Below are 24,194 nucleotides of genomic sequence, written 5' to 3' on the forward strand. Positions count from 1 at the left end.
TATATATATATATATATATATGTGTGTGTGTATAAATGTATGTGTAATTGTATATTTTTATTAGATATACATTTTATAAATTATTTTGTGTTATGTAGTATATGTATGCATTGTATATAAATGACATAGAGAAGTTTATCTACAGCTTTGAATCTGCATATTAGCACAACTTACTCTTAACATCTTGCCACAGCATCCAGCTATTATTGCATTCTGAACCTGCTTGCCAACTAAAGGTGTAACATCTTTTCTATCCATTACATAATGTGTCTGTAATAAATACTTGTCATTTTTATGAAGTTCTTGATTTCTTTCTTTCTGAAGGCAGTCCAATTGATAAGTAGTTGTGTGTGTTTATAATTATATGTGTGTGTGTGTATATAGTAATACATGCACGTGCGCTGACATGCGGATACATACATCAGTTTGAGTTTTTAATTTTAGTAGACCTCTTAAACAGTGTCAGTGGCACAAAGAGTGCCACATTCACCTTTGGTGCTGGAAGACCAGAAGGCTGCAGGTTCTGTTCTCACTCCAGGTGTTTGTATTGCTTGCAGTGTAGCATTAGGTGGTGTGGTTGCTGTACTCCTGGGTGTGTTGTCCTTTGGTTGAGATGTTGAATTTGGATCCCATCTGCTTGATAACTGGTGGAAAATAGGATATAAATGATCTTTTTCTACCGTTGAATAGAGTAGGGGAAATCCACTGGTGATCTAATTTCCCCTAGAACTAGATATACCAGCTCTGGTCTCTTCTGAAGAGAGGCCACTATCCTAATGGGATTGAAGCATAAATCCACAAAAAAATAAATCTCCTGTCCTTTATGAAAAAGTAACTGGCATTATTGCATCTTTCTTCAAAACATTAATGGCTTGTGACCGTTAACTTTCCACTTTTCTTAAATTGAAATTGATCTCAGCAGTCCGCATACCTTACCTAAGCATCTAAGTTATAATGGCCGGATTTTTTGTGAACAGAGCAATCCTTGATAATTCTTGCATTCCTGAAATCCTGTTGGCACCATTATCCCTTGTTTTCTGAATCTGCTGTGTCCGAGGTGTACGTAAAAAAAAAAAATAAATAAATAAATAAAATTTAGTATCCTAGGAGGTTACTAGGATAACAGTCCTGTAGCATTTTTAGACCTAGCCATTCATGAACCAGTTTTCCCAGTTGTCATTTCCCATAGATGGGAACATCTTTGGTATATGCCTGTGCCTTAGAGGATCTGCAAACTGCCCCTGTCCATAAGGGCCACAGGTGACAAGACAGGAGTGAATTTGCAATTTCCCATCCATTGGTCCAAATTGCATTTGAATAGTCTTAGGGAAGATCTGTTTCACATAAATTGGGAGTCTGATCCAAAGAAGTGGTAATTTGAGACGCGTACCTGTACCTCCAGCTTGTTTTGTTTCACAGACACTGTTTAGATCCTTAGATCAGGTAATTCTCATGCTATTTGTTTTGTGATTGTGTAGCTGATCCTTCAGAGCTAGATCAGAGAATGCATTGTAGGTTAGACATCTGTGGCTGCTCAGTAGTTTGTAGGAGACCGGGACAGAGCTTTGAGGTAGTCCGAATAGCCCATAATATTAACGTCCTATATACTTTAGTGAGGAATCTCTGTAGCTGTTCCCTTGGTTGCAAATGCCTGGTCAGGTACTTGCCGAAGTGTGCATTTTACTTTGCTGTTGGTCTAATGAGGGCTGAGTATAGTGTGGCTATGATCTTCTTAGATTTGGGTGTCAAGTTGTGGCATGTAGAAGGCTCTTCTCACTATAGTGGATGCATGGTAATTAAAACTCAGGTTACTGTCAACTTGAGTTCCCAAGAGCACACCCAGTGGTAAGGGACTTGGGGAGTGTTATCAGTGTTGCACTTTGCAGGGATAGTTGTCTTCCCAAAGGGTATAATTATGCATTTTTTGCACCGAGTTTTAGGCCATGGTTCTGGCACCAGTTGATTTCTGTCTGTCAGACCTTCAAGGAGGATATCTACATCTTTAGTGGATTCGATGATTGCATCCACCTTGCATTCATCAGCATGTTTTAGTCAGCCAAAGGGCCCTCTACATTTGGCTTTCAGTTACGAAGTATACTCCAAGCATGAGGGGTCCCAGTACCAAGCCCAGTGGAACACCACCAGTAAACTGGCCTTTTGGTGGGGGTGAATTCCCCCCACCCTAATGTTTTGTCCCATCTGAGCCAGTTGGCCATCCATAGAGTGTCACAGGGGTTTATGTCTAAATTTGAGTTTGTCTGTATTACTCTTGTGAGGTATTGTCAAATGCCTTTGCCAGGTCAAGGTAGTCAGTATGTACTGTTTTGTCCTCTTCCGTGACTCTTTTGACCTTCTTGAAAGTTTTGTAGGCATGACTTGCCCTTGATGAAACCAAACTGGGGTAGGTCCAGTTCTAAAGATTTCCCTTGTCTTTATCAGTTCCATAATAAATGTCCTTCTCTTCCTATGTTGCAGTATTCATAATATGAGGCAGTCTGCCACAGGCTGCCCTGAACATCCAGCCAGTATACAAAAGTCTAAATCTACTGTAAGGTATGGGAAATGTGGCCACAGGATCCCATTCAGCACTGGTCATAAAGTAACATGGGATGTATGGCAGACATCTGTGCATACCATTCTCTGAACGTTTCTGCTTCCATTCTGAACATTTGCTCCATTCGTTTGCTTGTCAGCAAAGTTGTGGATTTCAATTCGGTTAAGCCACCCCATTGAGGGTTTTTTTCTTTCTCTTTCTTTGTGCTGCTGTTTGCTGAGGTTGCATGTTATCTAAGGGGGGCAAGTTTCAATGTTGAAGGCAAATTCCACATAATGATTCCCATAATCTTTGTCTCTTTTTTGCTTAGGCCCTAACCTCGACTATACTTTGTGCTATTTGTAAGGCATTTGTCCCAAAGACTCTGCATAGTTGTCGCTTCTCTTAATCTGTATCAAGATAGCCAACATCTTAAGCGCTTGGCACACAGTGTTATTGAAAGTATGTCCAGTCCTTTAGGTAGGACTGCTCTGAAGAAGGCCATGAAATCCAGGCCTGAAGTTTTTGCTGCTTCTCCAATTCCAGATGTTTCTCCCGAGGCTAATATTGGCCCAGAGACTGCTTCAGAGATGGCTGGAGATTATTCCGTGGGTTTCTTTTATGGAGGCCGCAAAGTATCCCACTAGCATGTCCTCAGGCATATGCAGACGTCTGCTTCGGGGAAGGGAGGAACCTAGGCTTTTATGGAGACCGCAAAGTATCCCACTAGCATGTCCTCAGGCATATGCAGACGTCTGCTTCGGGGAAGGGAGGAACCTAGGCTCATTGTCTCTGAAGGCATTACACAAATCCAGGTTCGTGAGGATATCCCTAGCAATATTGTCAAATGAAGGCCGACATTGGGTCCCTCGTCCCTCCACTGTATGGAACCACTGAAGAAGAAGCAGAAAACTATGCATTCCTCTCCTTCACGGGAACATTCCACTGATTGGCAGGCCTTTTCAGAAGGACTGTTGAATGTCTTCATGACTCTTGGGCAATACACAGGAGTTTCTCTTCCTTCTTCCCTTTCTCCAGTCTCCCCACAAAAAAGGATCACAATTGAGGACTCATCTGAGGAAGATTCTTGTGGGTATGAGGCTTTAGCTTACTTGGCCCAGATGTCTTCTCCACTGGGAATATACTTCCCTAGTGGAGGAATCCAGTGGGACTCTCTCCAGGGGAGGATATTTGCCTTTTGGCATGACCATTGTGAAGATGACAGAATTTTTGAAGTGGAGCTGTTTCCAGTTCTCAGACATACAAAAAAGATATGATCTTTTACAGATGGATTCTCCTTCTCAATCTGCTGTACCTCCTGTGCTTCCAGCTTTTTGTATGCTTTTTTTCTCTGCTACCAAGTGCCCTGACTCTCAACCTCCTGCCCCCCAAAAGCTGGATAGGTTCTATAAAGTGCTATTGGTTGTAACGTTTTTGTTTAGGTGCCCTTCTGCAGATGCAGCTACGGTCTTAGTGGCTGCAGATAAACCTGCTAAGATTTTGCCTTCCCACCTCCCTTCTACCCTCTGGCAAGGCAAACAAACTTATGGAGGGTTTGGGGGTAATAAGTTTATACTTCGGCCACTCTGGCCTTCAGGGCCATTAACTACCAGACCCACATGGCTAAATCTTCTTTAGCCCTCCTATCTCAAGCCACTAAGCTCCTTTTCTGAGCTTCCAGACTAACATTAAATCTCGTTTTCTGTTTTAGGTTCCCCTGCCCAAGTAACACGTCATTCTATTAAATGCAGCTATGATGCAGTGGAAGCATCTGACTGAGCAGCTGCATCTGACTCTGTACTTCGGAGATGCTCTTGACTAAGACTTCAGCCACTTCCAGACAACATCTTAAGTCCTTGCAGGAAAAGGGCAAGGAGCTCCAGGACCTTAGACATGTATATTTTTGTCACGAATTCCAAGATTTCAAAGGCGCCACTCCTTTAAGGCCACCATTTGTAAGAGATCTTTCTAAACCTCCTCCTTCCAAAAGTAAAGAAGGTGCCAGAAAGCATTACTCTGCCAAGTCTACTTGTACTCCTACTGCTCAGAAATGGCCCTTTTTGAACAATCCAGGTAGTCTGTGACTACCTACCTGTTTGTAGCCTGACCCCTCTATCATTTCGTCTCTCCATGACCCTTCTCGCTTGGAAGCAGGTAACCCAAGACTCTTGGGTCCTTCACATTATCCTTGGAAGATGCTTTATGGTATGGAAGACTCCCCCTACCTTCAGGGTATTCCACATCCTCCAGAAGATCAGCTGACTTTCTTTCCTTGGGTAATTTAAAATTTGCTCACTCACAGTACCGTTTAAGAGGGTCCTTCTCCTCAAATAGAAAAAAGGATTCTACTCAGGAATGTGGGTCTATATCACAGCGTCGAACTAACAAAAGTTTGATCGTTGTAATATCTAACCCTAAAGTCCAAAACCCAACAAAACCGAAAACCCAAAACAGTGATTTGTTTACCCAGGAGAAAAAAATTGCTGTTTTGTGACGACAAAAAAAAATTTAACCTTAAACTAAAGTGGGGGGGTGTCGTCCCCCACACCCCCCATGTGGGGGGCTTTGTCCCTCACACCCCCCCCAACGTGGGGGGCTGTGCCCCCACCCCCTAATTTAAATATACCAATTCCGAGATTGCACCACAGTGGAGGAAATAGCAAAGCCCCAAAATCGGCCCATTGATTTTTTTTTTTTTTTTTTCTCCCCCCTCCCCCCCCCCCCGGGAAAATAGCTGATGTGCAGTGGCTTCAATATTTTCAACTTTCGGACTTGGTTTGATATTAAAACGTTCAAACTTGTTTTAGTTCGTTGTAGTGTAGACCCAAGAATGATCCACGAATGTTCGTAGTCTCCAAAAAGCATGGTCCTTGGAGACGTATCCTAGATTTCACACATCTAAACACCTTCTTAAAGGTGCCTTCCTTTTGCATGCTTTCCTTAAATAGTTTGCTCCCTCTCATTCTTACACAGACCTTCGTATCATTGGAAATCAGAGATGCCTACCTTCTCATCCTCATTCATCCTCTCTTCAGGAAGTGTCTGCACTTTGCTATTGCTTCCTCACATTTTCAATTTACTGCCTTGCTTTTTGGTTTATTTACAGCACCAATGGTCTTCACAAAATGCTTGGCTCCTCTCATTGCTTATGCCAGACTCCGAGGTATTCAGATCTTCCCTTACCTGGATGACCTCTTTCTCCAGGCTCATTCTCCAGACCTACTTCAAAACCTTCAGTTCACAGTATCTCTTGTAGATAGGCTAGGATTCACTATCAATTTCCAAAAATTATCTCTCATTCCTTCACAGGACCCTGTCTTCCTATGATGCAGAATTCAAATAGGCAAGATGTTGGCTTCCTTAGGAGGTCTTGTCTGACTTCTTACATCATTCCACTCCAGTCCTTGACTGCCAGGGAGTTCCTCTGTCTTCTGGTCTTCATGGCATCCACTCTTCCTATGTTAACACTAGCCAAACGTCACATGAGGAAATTCCAGGGGTATCTCGGGTCAGTTTGGATGCAACATGCTCTTCAACTAGAATTTATGATCCCTCTCCTTCCTTGTTTGAAAAAAGAAATGGAGTGGTGGATCCAACAGGTGTCCTTGAATCCAGGGCTTCACCTACAACTGTCCCTTCCATCTTGATCTCTAAGGCTGTTTCCTTTGAGGCTCATGGAAAAACCCTTGCTTCTCCAGTTGAGCCTCATTCCACTGGAGCCGTTTCTTCTTCAGTTGCTTTTTTCAGATGTCTCGATACTACTGCTGTCTTAAAAGCGTTTACTTAGACTTCTGTCCATACCTTCACAAAACATAAGTTGGATGGTATGTTTATATCTAGAGTTGGTTTTGTAAGGGCTATTCTACAGGGGTTTGTACAGTGCTGCCCCTCCTCCCACTCGCTCTTTTCTGCTTGAGCTATGGTATTCTCTCTCATGTTATTAATATTGCAACATATGAATAGAAGGACATAGACCAGTTCTGTATCATCTTACCATAACCATAGATGTCCTTTTCTTTTATATGTTGCAGTATTCTATCCCTCTCACCTTCCCCCAGTGCATGCTTGTTTTCCTGGATGTGTGTTTTTTTAGTTTTTCTCAAGCTGCTGTTCTTCCTGGGGTATTCATTTTCTGAGGATGGTACGTGCCGTCATCTGCTGTATACCTGACGTCACTTTGACAGACTTTGGATGGGCTCCTGTGCTTGATGTCACACTTACTTGCTTTAGATTTAGTTTTGTATACTGGCCACATGTTCGGGAGCAGCCTGCAATGGATTCCCTCATGTGAGGAATATTGCAACATATGTAAGAGAAGGACATCTATAGTTAATTTACACAACTATTTCTTTCCATGGCCTTTGCTTGTAAGACTAGTCAAACTTATGGGTCTGTAATTTTCTGTGTCTCAATGGTCTGCCTTTGTGTAGGGGGATGACAGTTGTAGTTCTTCATTCCCTAGGGATGAAGTCTGTCTGGAGGCTGTGGTGGAATTGTCTGGTGGGTCTGACAAGTTGTTTCAAGCTATTTAGGAAGTATTCTGGGATATTAGGACCCAATGATGCAGTGTTTTTAGCTCAGGATAGTGCAGTGACAACCTCTTCTTTAGTAATAGTTAGGGGGGAAATGGTAGAGGGAACTGGGGGGGGGGGGTGAAATTGAAATACATCAGCTAGCAAATTTGTGCTTCTACCTGGATGGAACAAAATCTTTCAGAAAATCTGGGCAACTGTTTGTGGCTTTCTCAGGTTCCAGAAAAGGGAAAGCTTTTGTCAAAGCTACTGTTGCTCGAAGGTTAAGGGATTGTATTTCTCATTTTTATTCGTTGAACTATGTTCCTTTAGCTAGACCAGTCAGAGCTCATTCCATGATGTCCATAGCCACATCCCAGACCTTTTTGGTTCAGTTTCCTTAGAGAATATTTGTTTTGCTGCTTCATGGGCAAGTTCCTGCAACTTTAATTCGCATTACAAACTTGATATCATCTCCAGGAATAGGGTTGCTTTTGGCTCTCCAGTACTCCCGGAATATCCTTCCATGAGTGGACGATATCTCTGTAGCTGGGAACCGTCCTACAGGTTTGATGAAGACAGAACAGACAACATCAGATAAAGAAATTCTCACCATAATGTTCCATCTGTTGTCTCCTTCAGTCTTCATCATCTTTCCCTCCCTCCTTCCCCTTTCTTTTCCTCCCACCCTCCTTCCCCCTTTCTTATATATGAAGGACCTGAAGAATAACACTGGGAACCTTCATTCCTGTTTTGAGCTCCTGAGCATTCTTTAAGCTTTGCTTTTAAGTATATGCTTCTCTTCTGGGACATTTGGTAGCAAACTTGATCTGAGATGCCTGGGAGGAGTGAGGCAGTATGGGTAGGATGGGAGGAGCTCTAGTTGGAATCCTTAACATGCTGATGGTCACGTCTTGCATTACAGCCCACAGTGGAACAGTTCTGCTAGGTACTGTACAACGTGCCTCCTTTTAGACTGACTGACTGTTCTTCCCTGTGGTTTTATGCTAGGGGCCTTGACTTTGTGGTGAGAATTATGGCTTAAGCTGCTTTTTCAGTAGTGTCTTGCTGACCTTTGTGTCTTTATTACTGGAAAAATCTTTATCTGGTGGCTTATATCTTTTAGAATCTCTGTGAGGTACAGTCCCTTAAGGTCCCAAGCTTAACCTTGGAATTAATTCCTCATTCATATCTAAAATGGCATCAAAATTACCATTAATAGTTATTCCTTTACTCACTTTCTTCGGAGTCATGAAGACTGGAAGGAAATTATATTGCTGTTGATGAATGTGCACAGGCAACTGAGGAATATAGAAAGGACAACTGGTTTCAGACAGTTTCTTATGCTTTTCATAGCCTTGTTGTTTTCTAAGCTGTGTGTGTGTGTGTGTGTGTGTGTGTGTGTGTGTGTGTGTGTGTGTGTGTGTGTGTGTGTGTGTGTGTGTGGGTGTGTGTGTGTGTGTCGGGGTGGGTGTGTGTGTGTGTGTGTGTGTGTGTGTGTGTGTGTGTGTGTGTGTGTGTGTGTGTGTGTGTCGGGGTCGGTGTGTGTGTGTGTGTGTGTCGGGGTCGGTGTGTGTGTGTGTCGGGTGTGTGTGTGTGTGTGTGTGTGTGTGTGTGTGTGTGTGTGTGTGTGTGTGTGTGTGTGTGTGTGTGTGTGTGTGTGTGTCGGGGGTGTGTGTGTGTGTGTGTGTGTGTGTGTGTGTGTGTGTCGGGGTGTGTGTGTGTGTGTGTGTGTGTGTGTGTGTGTGTGTGTCGGGGGTGTGTGTGTGTGTGTCGGGGGTGTGTGTGTGTGTGTGTGTGTGTCAGGGGGTGGGTGTGTGTGTGTGTCGGGGGGTGGGTGTCAGTACGTATTATAAAGGTATGTTATGTATGCATATATGCAGTCTACAGGTAAGCCTTATGAAAAATGTCTCATTTATTCCATTGTATTTTGTGAGAATTGTAGAGAAATATGAGGGGATGTATAATGACTAGCTTTTCTCGGGCAGCCACTGAGAGAGACTATCTGCCTTTAAAAGGTATTTTGCCTGAAGTATCTATGAAGCAGCCTCATGGACCACATTCTGCATCTTTTCCAAACTGTACATGCTAGACATTGTTTTTTAACAAAGTATGTGAGTGACCACTGCCACTCCACTTTTTTTATGGGTGGTAGTAAACTATTTTGTTGCCCATCCCTTTGATAAGGATTACTACTGTAGTAGAATTCATTATGATGAGCATTGTTCAGTTTAAGTGCACTCCCCATTTTATAGAAGTTGTTTTGAATAGCTGCATCACTGTGGCACTGACATTCTCTTACACCCTTCCCCACTGGAAGCATCCATTCTTTAAGCTTGAGGGTGGAGGAAGGCTTAGAAATTTAGCAGGGTTTTGACTTTTTTTTTTTTTAAAGAAGAGAAGTGGGAGCCTTTGTCTCATTTTCACTGAAAGCTATATTGGCTGGTAATGTTTTTATTTGTATGTTCGTTCACTCCACACCTTGAGCCAAGATGAGAGGTTTAGCTGTGCTCTGAGGACATTCAAACAGCTCTGGATGTCTGGAAGAGTAGAAGTCTGCCAGTGCCTAAATCCTATGGATAATGAATAGTACTTCTAAGCTGTTTTTTTTTCCTGTCAGAATTTCTGCTGTTCTGGTAAGTTTACAAATGCTGCTCTGCTTTTCATAGGCTGTTCTGGGTTGCATTAGAAACTGCTGCTTAGCCAGAAGGATCGTGGATGTATGAAAGTCATGTGAAAGCAAACAAACTGTTGACTGAGTAAAAATATAGAAAAAACATGGTTTGTAGGATATTGAGTTTAAGGCCCGAGTGTGGAGTAGTCTCTCTTGGCAATTTGTACAATATTTAGGGAGATTGTCTGTAACTGGTAATTAATTACTTTTTCTTTAATTATGATGTCAGGCATGATAGATGTACCCCTCTTGATAGTCAGTGGCCCTATCAAAGATGTATTAACTTGTCAATTTGCTGTTTGGTAATGCCTGAAGTATTTTTTTTTTTTTTTTTTTCTGTTTTCTTCTCTCCCACAAGGCAGCAAATGTTTGAATTTGATGCCAAAGCAGCAGCAAAAGAGGAGGATGCCTTTCACTTTGTCAGTTATGTTCCAGTTAGTGGAAGATTATATGAACTTGATGGGCTAAGAGAAGGACCTATTGATTTAGGTAAGGTTTCTATATGTTGACAGACGTGTGATGAGCCATTTTGGTATGGCATTACTGCTTTTCTAAGTGTAAGTTACATAATATGATGCATGGTGATAAACTTTCAGAAATGTGACTGTTGATTGGCCAAAGCAATCGGCTTATCTGTTGTAAATCCAGTATTAAGTACAGAAAGTCTGGCTGCAAAACAAAACTGAAAATTAAGACTTCTAAATGAAGAACCTAAGTAGAAAAAAAATCCAGTGTCTTAACCATGCAGTGCAGTGCACTACTGCTCCTTGGTACAGAATAATACATTAAAAAAAGTAAAATGAGTTAGTGTGCAAACAGTGTACAAATATGCACTCATGGGCCCTTTAGAAAAGTGGTAGAAACTGAATTTATCAGTGGTACTGGACTAGTGTTTGCATGTACATGCCAAATCCATGTGCCCTAAGCCACTCCGATGTCCCCTAAACCAGAGAAGAGGCAGAGGAAGAATGGACTCTGTTCATGTAATGATGTTCTGAAGGGTAGGATAGTTCTTTCTTAAATTTGTGTGTAGTGTCATGGTGAATAACATTGCTGGGTTATATGAGGATGTTCTCATGTTGATTCTCAGCTCTGGTGTCTTCTGTGTGTGATATGCTTGTGTGTGGTATGCATGTCTTCCCCATCTTCACATCAAAGATTGGAGACCTATTTTGGACCTATCCATCCCAAACATATTTACTCGTACCAAAGTTCAAGATGCTCACATTACAGCAGCAGCTTCCCATGCTGGGCAAGGAGTCTTGGCTGGTGACATTGGACCTCAAGGAGGCATACCTACATGTCCCAATCGGACAAGATTGCAGAAGGTACCTCAGATTTCTTGCAGGTTCATCCCTTTATCAATTCTCTGCATTGCCCTTTGGCTTATCTACTGCGCCCAGAGTGTTCACGAAATGCCTGGCATCAGTAATTGCCTTCTGCAGACTTCAAGGGATACAAATATATCCATATCTGGACGACTGCCTGATCCAAGCGGACAGCAAATACACTCTTCTGAAACACCTGGTGTTTGTAATAATGTTGAAATCTCTGGGATACACAGTCAACAAAAAGAAGTCAAGACTAATACCCTCTCAAACAATAATTTTCCTGGGTGCCAGTTTGGATACAAACACCCAGATGGCCTACCTCACGCCAGAGAAACAAGGGCAATTAACTCAATACTTCAGAAAATTGGCAACCTTCACCAGGCTGACTGCAAGGAAAATCCTGCAGGCTCTGGGATTCATGGCATCTTGTATTCTGCTAATCCCATGTGCAAAGCTTCATATGAGGAAACTTCAATGGTACCTAAAAAACTTATGGTCTCAACACAGCCACAGTTTGGAAACAATCATACCACTGATTCCATGTCTTCAAAAGGAATTTCTGTGGTGGGCTCAAGCATGCCAGAGAAACATAGGTCTCCCATTTTGCAAGCCTCAAGCAAATCAAGTCATCACAACAGACGCCTCAGACTACGCCAGGGGGGGCGCACATGACAAATCGGTGCATTCAGGGCAAATGGTCACAAAAAGAAAAGCACCTACACATCAATCAAAAGGAAATGTTAGCAGTAATAAATGCTATTATGGCTTTCAAAGACCTACTACATCCAGGGCAGCTATTGATAAGAACAGACAACACCACAGTGATGTGGTACATAAACAGGGAGGAACTCATTCATATCCCCTGTGCAGACTAGCCATATCCCTTTGGAACACGGCTCTGGAACTGCAAATCCAACTTCAAGCACAATTCCTGCCAGGGAAAGAAAACACACTGGCAGACAACCTGAGCAGAAATATGACAGATCCACACGAATGGAAGTTGCATCCTCAAGTTTTTACAATGATAATTCAAGCATGGGGAAGACCAGACATAGATCTCTTTGCCACCCACAGAAATTACCAATTGACAAAATTCTGCTCAAGGACCTTTCATCCACAGGCCTGGAAAGTGGACGCACTCTTTCAGTTGGACAACAATGACAGTTTATGCCTTTCCACCTCTTCCACTGCTGGCCAGAGTTCTATTAAAAGCCAGCGCAGACAGACCAAAGATTATTCTCATTGCTCCAGACTGGCCAAGACAACACTGGTACCCACTCCTGAGGAGCCTGACGCATTCCCCACCATGGATCCTGCCTCTAATGTGTCTTCTGACTCAGCACAACTTCAAAACTCTTCACAGTCAGCTGAAAACACTCAATCTAGCCGCATGGAGGATTCCTTGAATTCACAACAGACCCTACTCTCCAAGGAGGTGCAGGATGCCATTTTGGAAGCCGGAAGGCCTTCTACTAGAAAAGCCTACTCCGCAAAATGGAAACGGTTTTGCGTCTGGAATCTGACAAAGGGTCATTATCCTGGAATAGTGAATTTACCTCAAATACTACAGTACCTAGCCGAGCTGCTAAGCAGTGGACTTCATTCTCTTCCATCAAAATCCATGCCTCAGCCATTTCTGCAGAGTACAGCACTGATCCTCCTTTATTCTCTCACCCTCTCTTAAGACAGCCCCTCAGAGGGGCTAAGAATATAAAACCCCCAAGGAAGCAATCAGTACCGGCTTGGGACCTCAATTTCATTCTAGAAAAACTAACCCTGCCTCCTTTTGAGCTAGCTGCTTCAACAGATCTGCAATATTTGTCATGGAAAACAGCCTTCCTTCTAGCTGTCACCTCAGCATGCAGGGTTTCGGGACTACAAGCACTCATGGCTGTGCAGCCTTTCATCATTTTCCATCAGGACAGAGTTTCCTTATGAACCAATCCTTCATTTATGACAAAGGTAGTATCCAGGGTAGCCTTGAATCAGGCTATCCACTTACCTACGTTTTCCCCTAATCCACAAAACAAAGGGGAGAGGCTACTACATTCCTTGGACATTCACAGACAGCTCCGTTATTATTTGGACAGAACAAAGCCTTTCAGAAAGTCAGAGCAACTCTGTGTCCTATGCTACAGGTGCTCAAGGGAAGCCTATTTCCAAACAGTCAATCTCAAAATGGATAGCCCACTGCATACGCTTTTGTTACTCTTTTCTTGGTAAAACTGTACCTACAGGCATCAGATCTCACTCCACAAGGGCCACAGCTACCTCTTCAGCTTTCCTCAGGGGGGTTCCTACCAAAGATATTTTGGAAGCAGCCACTTGGAGTTCTGTACATACTTTCTCCAAGCACTATCACCTACCATTATACTCCAAAACTAGAGCGGGCTTTGCCACTGCAGTCTTGCAGGGCCTCCTGGCTCCACCTAGTTCCACTTATTGCCTACCACCCTTTATTAGCTTTGGGATTCTACCCATCTGTTATGACTGCAGCTGTATACACGATGAACATAGTACAGTTTTGTACCTACCATAAATGTAGATGTTAGAGTGCTGATACAGCTGCAGTCCAGGTTTCCCTCCCTCCTTCCCCTCTTGGGACGGGCCTTATGACTAACGCCTCCTCATACAACCTCATTGGGGTATTCTTTTATGGTGTATTTGCTTGCAACTACTGTTTTTTGATTATATTGCATTTGCTTTACTACATAAATTTATGTTATGCCTTCCTTCTGGGGGCACCTGACATCTGTGGCAAGAAAAACTGAAGAAAATGGCTTTGGCTGGTTCTTTTATACCCCTGTCGCACTGACGTCAGGGAAGAAGCGACAACAGCCGACGCCGGACCTAGACTTTGGAATTCGGCCGACCGAGGACCCACCTGATGGCAGGAGGAACCCATCTATTATGACTGTAGCTGTATTAGCACTCTAACATCTACATTTTATGGTAGGTACAAAACTGTACTTTCTCAGTTGTATTTTCACCAACATCATGGAATGCTTTTCATATCCAAATCAAACCTCCTATTACTAGCAGCTTAGATTTGTCTAGTTCCACGTCTGTTATGCGTTTCGTCAGTTCTAAGTAACAAAAAATAAGGAACAAAGTTATAATAAATTTGCAAAATTTGTTGTAAATCTCTCACACACAACTCTTCACTCTACTACTCTCAACAAATTAGATTAGGTAGGACTACAAAATGCCTTTATACTCTCCCAATTCATTTCATGAACAATATCCTTACTGTCTCATTTTTAAAAGACAACCCTACAAGACTACTTAAATCTTAAGTTAAAATTTGTGTCTTTTTATTCTATTTGAGCATTGGTTTTGCTTGGACATAATGCTGCTTCTGTTGTGCTTGTGGGGGGAGAGTCTTCCTCAAGGTAGACACTCTGTTACATAAGATATTCTTCTAATGTATACTTGTGAAATGTATTATGAATTTTCTAAAGCTACCCTAAGGGGTACCTTTTTGTAGGATCATATAACTAAAGAGTTCTTAACTGCAAAAGATAATGTTGATCCTTCAGCTTCCTTTTCAATTACCTCCATCTGTGAAAGAGATGAGGCAGATGCTTACCAATGTGGAGTGAAATTCACTGTTCAGTGTTCGTTCTCCAAAGCACAGAGGAGTAAGTGCTTTCTGTGGTGGTTCTGCCTCCTCCCAGCCCCAAACACATGATGTGTGGCTTCTCCTGTGATAGCTCAGCATGGTTATTGATCAAAAGCTAAGGTTCTTGCTGGTGTCTAGCAGGCTATGTGAAGTCTTGTGGCATTTCTCCACACTCATTTTAAGCCAGCCCTGACCAAGTTCTCCCTCTATGCTTGAGCATGGAAAGGATCTTCAAGGAGGAAGACTGGAGAGATTGTCATGCATTGTCATATGAATATACCAGTCATTTCTGCCTTTGCTGGACATTGCACCCATTCAAGAAAACCAAATTCAAGGGAGGAGGTGCACAAGCTTTCCACAGAAAATCACCAAGAGAGCTAACCAAACCAGTGGCTACTATAATATTCCATTTTCTCTTTAGTTTCCTAAAGGACAAAGGTTTTCAGGGCATTTCTAGATCTGTGTGGTCTGAGCACATTCATTGAGTCATTTTTCCAATGTCTTGCCTTAGCCTGTCCTTTTAGTACTTATTATAATGCTGGGTGCACAGTTTGACCTTCAGACACTGTCATATCTCCACATAAAGATCGGCATTGTCTCCTAAAGGTTTCTTCACTTTGCAGTAATCATTTCCATTTCAGTACTCTGATTTTGCATCATTCTCCAGGATGCTCATAATAGTAGCAGCAGCAGACCTAAGATTGCACTGAGCCAACATGATGTTTATTAGGATATTTGGCCCTTTGCTGTACTACCTGGGATTATCTAGCCAGGCAGTGGAATTCTGTCTCTTCAGGTGACAGTGAATCTGTCAAACTCTTGCCTTCAGCCAACTCAAAGGCTGTGACTTGTATATAGAGTTTGTGATTCTGCCCTTCCTCACATCCTTCCACCACACTGAAGTGAGGGTTTAGTCTGTCCTAGGCTCAGTACTTCTGAGCCCCACAGCTGACCTCTGCCTGATACCTGGGTGGGTCTCACCACTGTCTAAGATACCTGGATGGGTCTTATGGTGGCTTCCATGTCATGATTACCCTATGCAGGATTTCACATCAATTTTGCCATGGTCTCATTTGGACATGTCTAGGAAGTCCCAGCAGTCGGCTTCCCTTCCCTGCCCCATTTAACTTGTTCAGCATGTCTCACTCATGCCTTCCCTTGGTGGATCTGCCCTGTAAATTGATAGGAAACCTTTACCTTTCAAATTTTAAAGGCTGCAGTCTGTTGATGCATCTGCCATTTGAAAGCTGAATAGCTTAAGGGGTGTAGTACTGGAGCTGAGCAATGTTTTTTCTGTATCCTGCTGCACCCTCCCACACAGCTTTTCTGATATCTTGCAGATTTACTTCTTGATTCAAACAAGCAATGAGGAGGCAATTTGGTGCCTCAGCAAACAAAGCAAAATGCAATCTGATATTGTTAGTCCTCGTTCATTCCTTGCGTATGGGTATCTGTTCCGACCTCGGAACCGAGCCGGCCAGCTTCCAAGCTTGCATCAGCTACAAACTCTCGAGCTAAACTCTTACTCATAATCCCCCTCTCCCTGTTAACTCAGATTTTGTTTGCCACATCGCCATTCGGTCGTGTCAAGCTGCTTTTCTTGAGCTAAGTATAGATATTTGTTGTCAGACTAGTCTAATATAACATTCTGTCAGAAAAGTGTCTAATTTGTTGTCTCTTATCCTATCGCATTTAGCGACTATATCTTCTTGATACTGCTCACCCAATGGTATCCTTTTCAGCATCCTCTTTTTTTGGCCAAGATTCGAGTAACCCACAGGTGCAAACAGGATTTAAATTGGTGGATGACCCACAACCCATCACAATGGTGTCACCCCTTCTTCCCCCAGCGGCCCAAGGCTACAGTGACCACGGACGCCTCCCTGATGGGGTGAGGGGGCTATGTCAGAGACAGACAGTCCAAGGCACTTGGTCCAAATTGGAGGCCCAACTGCATGTAAATGATGTTCATCGTGCATACTGCTGCAGTCATAACAGATGGGTTCTCCTGCCGTCAGGCGGGTCCTCGGTCGGCTGAATTCCAAAGTTTAGGTCCGGCGTCGGTTGTCGTCGCTTCTTCCCTGACGTCAGTGCGACAGGGGTATAAAGCAACCAGCCGACACCATTTTCTTCAGTCTTTCTTGTCGCGCGGTGCCCGAAGCAGTTCGCAAGTGCCGGTCGGCCAGCTCCTGAAATTACGAAAATTTTGAAACCGAAGTCTTCTTGAAAGCTAAGTACCCCGTTGGGGAAACTTTTCTTGCCTCAGACCGATGTCAGACAAAGTTAATAATTGTATTTCATGTGGGAAGCAAATACCGCTTAAGGATTTCCATTCCCTCTGTATACCTTGTTTAGGCCCAGACCACGACGTCTCGGTCTGTCGCTTTTGTGCTACTTTCAACAAACGTACCATTAAGCGTCGGGCGGAGTTCGCCCAGCATTATTTTGGAAAAACATTTAACTATATGTCGTCGGATACTCCGACTCCAATTCTGTCTAAAAAACGCAAAGATAAGGACACCACGCCAAAGCCGACTACACGTGGTCCGGTTCTCCTATGCAGCCCCTGACTACCGACAACGCTTCATTGGCGGTGTCTCCTGTGCCCGAGGTTGCAGGCTCCTCGGCCCACACCCCGACTACAGAAACCGAAGCCACTCTTGGCGGTAAATCTCAAAATGTGGACAGGTCTACCTCCTCTCAAGATGTCTTCAGACCTTCCTCTTCTTTTTCCATCAAGGCTTTCAATAAGTCTAAAGCAGCCATGCATCCTAAGAGACAAGTTACACAGGGACCATCTCCAGGCCCCATCCCTAAAAAACAGATGCTTAAGATGGCTGAGGATCTAATTACCCTTATCAGGGGTTCTCAACCCCCCCGGACAAAAGGCTCAGAGTGGAGGAAGAATCTCCCTTTTCTGATCAGGGCTCCATTATATCAGAGCACTCCGATGATCAGGAACATTCTTACTCCCCTTTTGAAGACTCTGATGCAGAGGAGTCCATTCCCTCTGTATTCCCCCCAGAGGATTACTCATTTGGGGAATCTTTGCATACCTTAAGGGAACACTTCCACTGGGAAGGCCAAGATTATTCAGATTCCAAGAAAAGGCTTAGGGAATTTCTCTTGCTACCTCAGCACAGGCCTCTAGCTATACCTCCTGTCTTGGACATACTAGATGTGTACTCGGAGGCCTGCCTTAACCCGGATTCTCTACCTCCAGCTCCAGTCAAGCCTGACCGGTACTACAGGGTTCCTGACTCGCACCAATTTCTATACAAAAGCCATGCTGCTGACCCAGAAACCATCTCACTGGGCCCCAAGGAAATTAAGGCCTCCACTGCTAAAAATCCATTACCTTCCGAGAGAGATTCCAGTTCCTTAGAAAGGTGGGGAAAAAAGGTATATACCTTGGCCACCTTAACCATGAGGGCATTAAACTGTCAGTTCCATATGCTAAAGTACCAACAGTTTTTGTTATCACAATTGAGAAGTAAAATGTCACAACCTGAACAACCAGACTTGAAGGAGTTGCAGGATTTGATGCATAGTGCAGAACAAGTGGGTAAACATACCTTACAATGTGGTTTTGATGCTCTAGAGGCCTCATGTAGAGCTGCTGTTACAGGATCAGTCATACATAGACCTGCCTGGCTAAAGGAACAAACCTTACCAGATCATGTCAAAGCTAAATTACTAGATGCCCCTCTACAAAAGGATGTATTATTTGGGGATAATGCTGAGGATGTATTAAGGAAAATGGAGGAAAAGGCTAAATCAATGCAAACAGTGAAAGATTTTCTACAGGTACAACCCCCACGTTTCAGTAGAAATTGACCTTCCAAAAATTGGTCCTTTCCAGCCACGGACAGACTCCAAAGCGGTAGATACAGGCGCCTGAGGGGTAGAGGGCAATCCCAAGGATCGTTTAGAGGCAGACAGTGGCAAGCTCCTACACAAAGAGGTGGTGAGGATAACTCGCAACCATTCAGAAAGCAAGCCCAATGACTTTCCCCTTTGCATGCCAAGCAAAACTCAAATGGCAGCACCCTTAGGCGGAAAACTGGCATTATTTTCAAAAAATTGGCATATTGTCACAAAAGACAAATGGATCCTGAACATTATAAACAGGGGCTACAGATTCCATTTTCACACCCTTCCAAAAATGAGAGGCATGCCAAACCTGTCACACAATCAAAGGGCAGAGGCACAAAGACAAATTTCAGATCTCATAGACATGAAAGCTATTCTAGAGGTACCTACGCACGAACAAGGTCAAGGTTTTTATTCCAGACTATTCCTGGTACCAAGGAAGGGAAAAGATTGGAGACCTGTTTTGGACCTATTCATCCTAAACACATTTCTTCTCGTACCAAAATTCAAGCAGCTTCTTCCCATGCTGGACAAGGAGTCTTGGCTGGTAACATTGGACCTCAAGGAGGCATACCTGCATGTCCCAATCAGACAAAATTGCAGAAGATACCTCAGATTTCTTGCAGGTTCAACCCATTATTAATTCTCTGCATTGCCCTTTGGCTCCTCTACTGCGCCCAGAGTATTCGCGAAATGCCTGGCATCAGTAATTGCCTACTGCAGACTTCAAGGGATACAAATATACCCCTATTTGGATGACTGCCTGATCCAAGAGGACAGCAAGCACATTCTTCTGAAACATCTGGCTTATGTAATAATGTTGAATTCTCTGGGATACACAGTCAACAAAAAGAAATCAAAGCTAATACCCTCTCTGAAGATAATTTTCCTGGGTGCCAACTTGGACACAAACACCCAGATGGCCTACCTCACGCCAGAGAAGCAGGGGCAACTAACTCAATACTTCAGAACACTAGCAAATTGCACCAGGCTGACTGCAAGGAAAATCCTGCAGGCTCTGGGATTCATGGCATCTTGCATCTTACTAATCCCATGTGCAAAGCTGCATATGAGGAAACTTCAATGGTACCTGAAAAACCTATGGTCTCAACACAGCCACAGTTTGGAAACAATAATACCACTAATTCCATGTCTTCAAAAGGAATTTCTGTGGTGGGCTCAAGCATGCCAAACAAACAAAGGTCTCCCATTCAGCAAGCCTCAAGCAAATGAAGTCATCACAACAGATGCCTCGGACTACGCCTGGGGGGCGCACATGACAGATCGGTGCTTTCAGGGTAAATGGTCCCAAAAAGAAAAGCACCTACACATCAATCAAAAGGAAATGCTAGCAGTAATAAATGCTATTATAGCTTTCAAAGACCTTCTGCAACCAGGTCAACTATTGATGAGGACGGACAACACCACAGTAATGTGGTACATAAACAAACAGGGAGGAACCCATTCATACCCCCTATGCAGACTGGCCATGTCACTTTGGAACATGGCCCTGGACTTGCAAATTGAACTACAAGCACAGTACTTGCCAGGCAAGGAAAACACGCTGGCAGACAACCTAAGCAGAAATATGACAGATCCACACGAATGGAAGTTGCATCCTCAAGTTTTTACAGAGATAATTCAAGCATGGGGTAGGCCAGACATAGATGTCTTTGCCTCCCACGAAAATCACCAATTGACAAAATTCTGCTCGAGGATTTTTAATCCAAAGGCCTGGAGAGTGGACGCTCTCTCTTTCAGTTGGACATCAATGACAGTTTATGCCTTCCCACCTCTTCCTCTGCTGCCCAAAGTTCTATTAAAAACCAGAGCAGACAGACCAAAGATGATTCTCATTGCTCCAGACTGGCCAAGACAACACTGGTACCCACTCCTGAGGAGCCTGACTGATTCCCCACCATGGACCCTGCCTCTAATGCCTCTTCTGACTCAGCACAGCTTCAAAACTCCTCACAGCTTCAAAACTCCTCACAATCAGCTAAAAACACTCATTCTAGCCGCATGGAAGATTCCTTAGCATCACAACAGACCCTACTTTCCAAGGAGGTGCAGGATGTCATTTTGGAGGCCAGAAGGCCATCTACTAGAAAAGCTTACTCCGCCAAATGGAAACGGTTTTGTGTCTGGAATGAGAAAAAGGGCCAGGATCCTGGAAAACTGAATTTGCCTCAAATATTACAGTATCTAGCTGAGCTGCTAAGCAGTGGATTTTCTTTCTCCTCCATCAAAATCCATGCCTGCAGAATACAACACTGATCCACCCTTATTCTCTCACCCCCTCTTAAGACAGTTCCTCAGAGGGGCTAAGAATCTAAAACCCCCAAGGAAACAACCAATACCTGCTTGGGATCTCAATTTCATTCTAGAAAAGCTGACCTTGCCTCCTTTTGAGCCAGCTGCCTCATCAGATTTGCAGTATTTGTCCTGGAAAACACCTTTCCTTCTGGCTATTACCTCAGCTCGTAGGGTATTGGAACTACAAGCTCTCATGGCTGTGCAGCCTTTCATAATCTTCCATCAGGACAGAGTTTCCTTATGAACCAACCCGTCCTTTATGCCAAAGGTGGTATCCAGGGTAGCTTTGAATCAGGCTATACACTTGCCTACCTTTTATCCTAATCCTCAAAACAAAGGGGAGAGATTACTACATTCTTTGGACATCCACAGACAACTGTGTTATTATTTGGACAGAACAAAGCCTTTCAGAAATTCAGAACAGCTCTTTGTGTCTTATGCTATAGGAGCTCAAGGAAAGCCAATTTCCAAACAGACCATCTCAAAATGGATAGCCCACTGCATACACTTTTGCGATTCTTTTCATGGCAAAACTGTACCTACAGGCATCAGATCTCACTCCACAAGGGCTACACGGCTACCTCTGCAGCTTTTCTCAGAGGAGTTCCTACCAAAGATATTTTGGAAGCAGCCACTTGGAGTTCTATGCATACCTTCTCCAAGCACTACCACCTTCCATTATACTCCAAATCTAGAGCGGGCTTTGCCACTGCAGTCTTGTAGGGCGTTCTGGCTCGTCCTAGTTCCACCTAGTGCCTACCACTCCTTTCTTAGCTTTGGGATTCTACCCATCAGTTATGACTGCAGCTGTATGCACGATGAACATAGTACAGTTTTGTACCTACCATAAATGTAGATGTTAGTGCTAATACAGCTGCAGTCCAGGTTTCCCTCCCTCCTTCCCCTCTTGGGTCAGGCCTATTGGCTAACACCTCCTCATGCAACCTGATTGGGGTATTCCTTCTTGATGTATTTGCTTGCACTACTGTATTTTGATTATATTGCATTGCTTTATCACACAAATTTATGTATTGCCTTCCTTCTGGGGGCACCTGACATCTGGGGCAAGAAAAACTGAAGAAAATGGCGTCGGCTGGTTCCTTTATACCCCTGGTGCACTGCCGTCAGGGAAGATGCGACTACAACCGATGCCGGACCTAGACTTTGGAATTCGGCCGACCGAGGACCCGCCTGACGGCAGGAGAACCCATCTGTTATGACTGCAGCTGTATTAGCACTCGAACATCTACATTTATGGTAGGTACAAAACTGTACTTTTCCTGAATTGGCTATATAATGGGTAGTGAGTTTTAGGATAGTATGCAAGGTAGGTATTGCCGCGTAAGTCTCATAAAACAAGATGGAGGCCTCTGACTCATGCTGGAAACATGAATTTTGAATCATGCACAGTATAGTCACAAAGCAATGTGCACGTAAATGCACAGGTAGTATGCACAAGCCATACTTCACATTGTAGCACGAGCTTGCTTTGGGCTGTGGATTGTTACATTTGCTGTTCAGTGAAGTATCGTGATTCTGTAGCCTCATTTGAATACATGCCACAGATACGCTGTTTGTTTATGGCTGAAGTAAGTATTTAGTATTTTTAAATGCTAAATCATAAACTGAAAAAGGAGCAACACTGGCACTTGGTCGGCATTTTGAAACAAGTTTCCAGAAAAAACAGCTGAATTTTCAAATGGCCTAGCCTTGAGTGTGGTGTGGGGTTCTGCAGTATTGTGTGGATAAGTTATCTGTGATTATTAGATGTTTTCCCTTGCCTTGGAACATGGTAGAGGTACATAGTTTAATATGTAGTATGTTTTTCTGCAGCTTGTATCTACCCATAAGTTCAAGTGTATAGCTTAATATCCCTAGTCTGGTAGGAAAAGTGGTCCAATATGAAGTGTAGCTTACCCCTTTGCTATCTTACATTGTTTATTCTTTTACTATTCTTATCTGCTATATGTAGCCATCTGTCGGTCTTAAATGTAATGCATGTAATTATATAAAGTTACTTACTTATGATGTGGGCAGCACCTGTTGTGGGTGTGTGTGTAACCCTGACATCATACCACAAGGGCCTACTGCCGCATGCTGTTAAAAACCCACTGTATAACGGCATAGCAGCGGTTCCTAGTGCTATCACACATCATAACTGACACCACCTATGCAGGAGGTAAGACTGAATTGGCAGATGTTTAAGACTCTATATCCACATTCTCCTGCAACCCATGCAGAAATGGAGGTGATTGGCATTGTACATGGCTTATGTGAGGTTGTCAGTGAGCACTGCAAATGCTTTATAGAGCCCACGAAGTCCAGAGCTCGATCTCTTGAGGACTGTGGTTGGGTAAGTGGCTTCCATGTACACCTGTGTGAGGAGGATGGCAAGTGCAGTCATCAGTGCTGTATCTGTTACAAAGGTTCATTTTTTTTTTGGGGGGGAGGGCGGTTGGCATAATGCTCAAGGTCTTCACCTCATAAACAAAATGTGCAGGGCTTGATTCTGAATTCAATTTATTAGCTAGGCTTAAAATGACTGTTAAGGGCAACTAGCCTGGAATTCACCTGTGAAGCTAGCTTGGTATTCACCTGTGAAGCTAGCCTGGTATTCTTCACCTGTGAACCTAGCAGTGATCATCTGGAGTGGATTTGTTCATGGGGGTGCTTCCACTTGGGGTGGGGTAGGGGGCATCACAGTGTGTACATTCTGCTTCTGCATGTCTCAAGATGTCACACTCCATCACATCATGTTGTGGGCGGGAACTACTGCCATTCTCCAGGGACAGTGCACCTTGCCAGTGGCAGCCATACAGGTCCTATTTCTTCAGTAGCACAACATCTTTCATGGAGGTCTGTAGTCTTAAAGCAACAAGCTGACTTTATCTTCAAATTATGATCGCATAGTTACCCTTCCAGTTCATAATCCTGTAGTGCCGCTATGTCCCTCCCTTTCATAATAGGAATTTGCCTGTGGCAGTTCCATTCCCTCTGTGGACCAAAAGGAAATTGCATGTGATACAAGATCCCATCTTTGCCTTCAGTAGAAAGACCTCCCACCCAGGTTGTGATGTAAATAGTGACACTGTGTCCTTTTACATTTGTCCAGATGATGGTAATGACTGTGATCTACTGTACCCACTAGTGATTGTCTGAACAGTGTGACATGACTACATAATACCTAGTGTAACCCTTGGTTATACTGCATGCATCATGTCTGTTGTGTGATTATGTGCGACAGTACTCCGTTGGCTGTGTACTCATCATGGGCATGAAGGGCCAGATTAGAGGACATTGCTTTGCTTATACTGCTGTGTACTTGTGCCATTGC

General features: G+C 43.6%; 1 protein-coding gene across 1 annotated transcript in view; it reads left to right on the forward strand.

Annotated features, from left to right (window-relative positions):
* UCHL5 (ubiquitin C-terminal hydrolase L5) overlaps positions 1-24,194 on the forward strand; it is a 222,263-nt gene that overhangs the window by 168,614 nt on the left and 29,455 nt on the right. The window contains exon 6 of the mRNA XM_044086778.1: positions 10,077-10,207. Within this exon, the coding sequence (XP_043942713.1) occupies positions 10,077-10,207 (131 nt within the window). The remainder of the gene's footprint in view (positions 1-10,076; positions 10,208-24,194) is intronic.

The sequence above is a fragment of the Protopterus annectens genome, chromosome 10.part0, assembly GCF_019279795.1.
Source record: "Protopterus annectens isolate FY-2018-M chromosome 10.part0, PAN1.0, whole genome shotgun sequence".
Taxonomy (NCBI): domain Eukaryota; kingdom Metazoa; phylum Chordata; order Ceratodontiformes; family Protopteridae; genus Protopterus; species Protopterus annectens.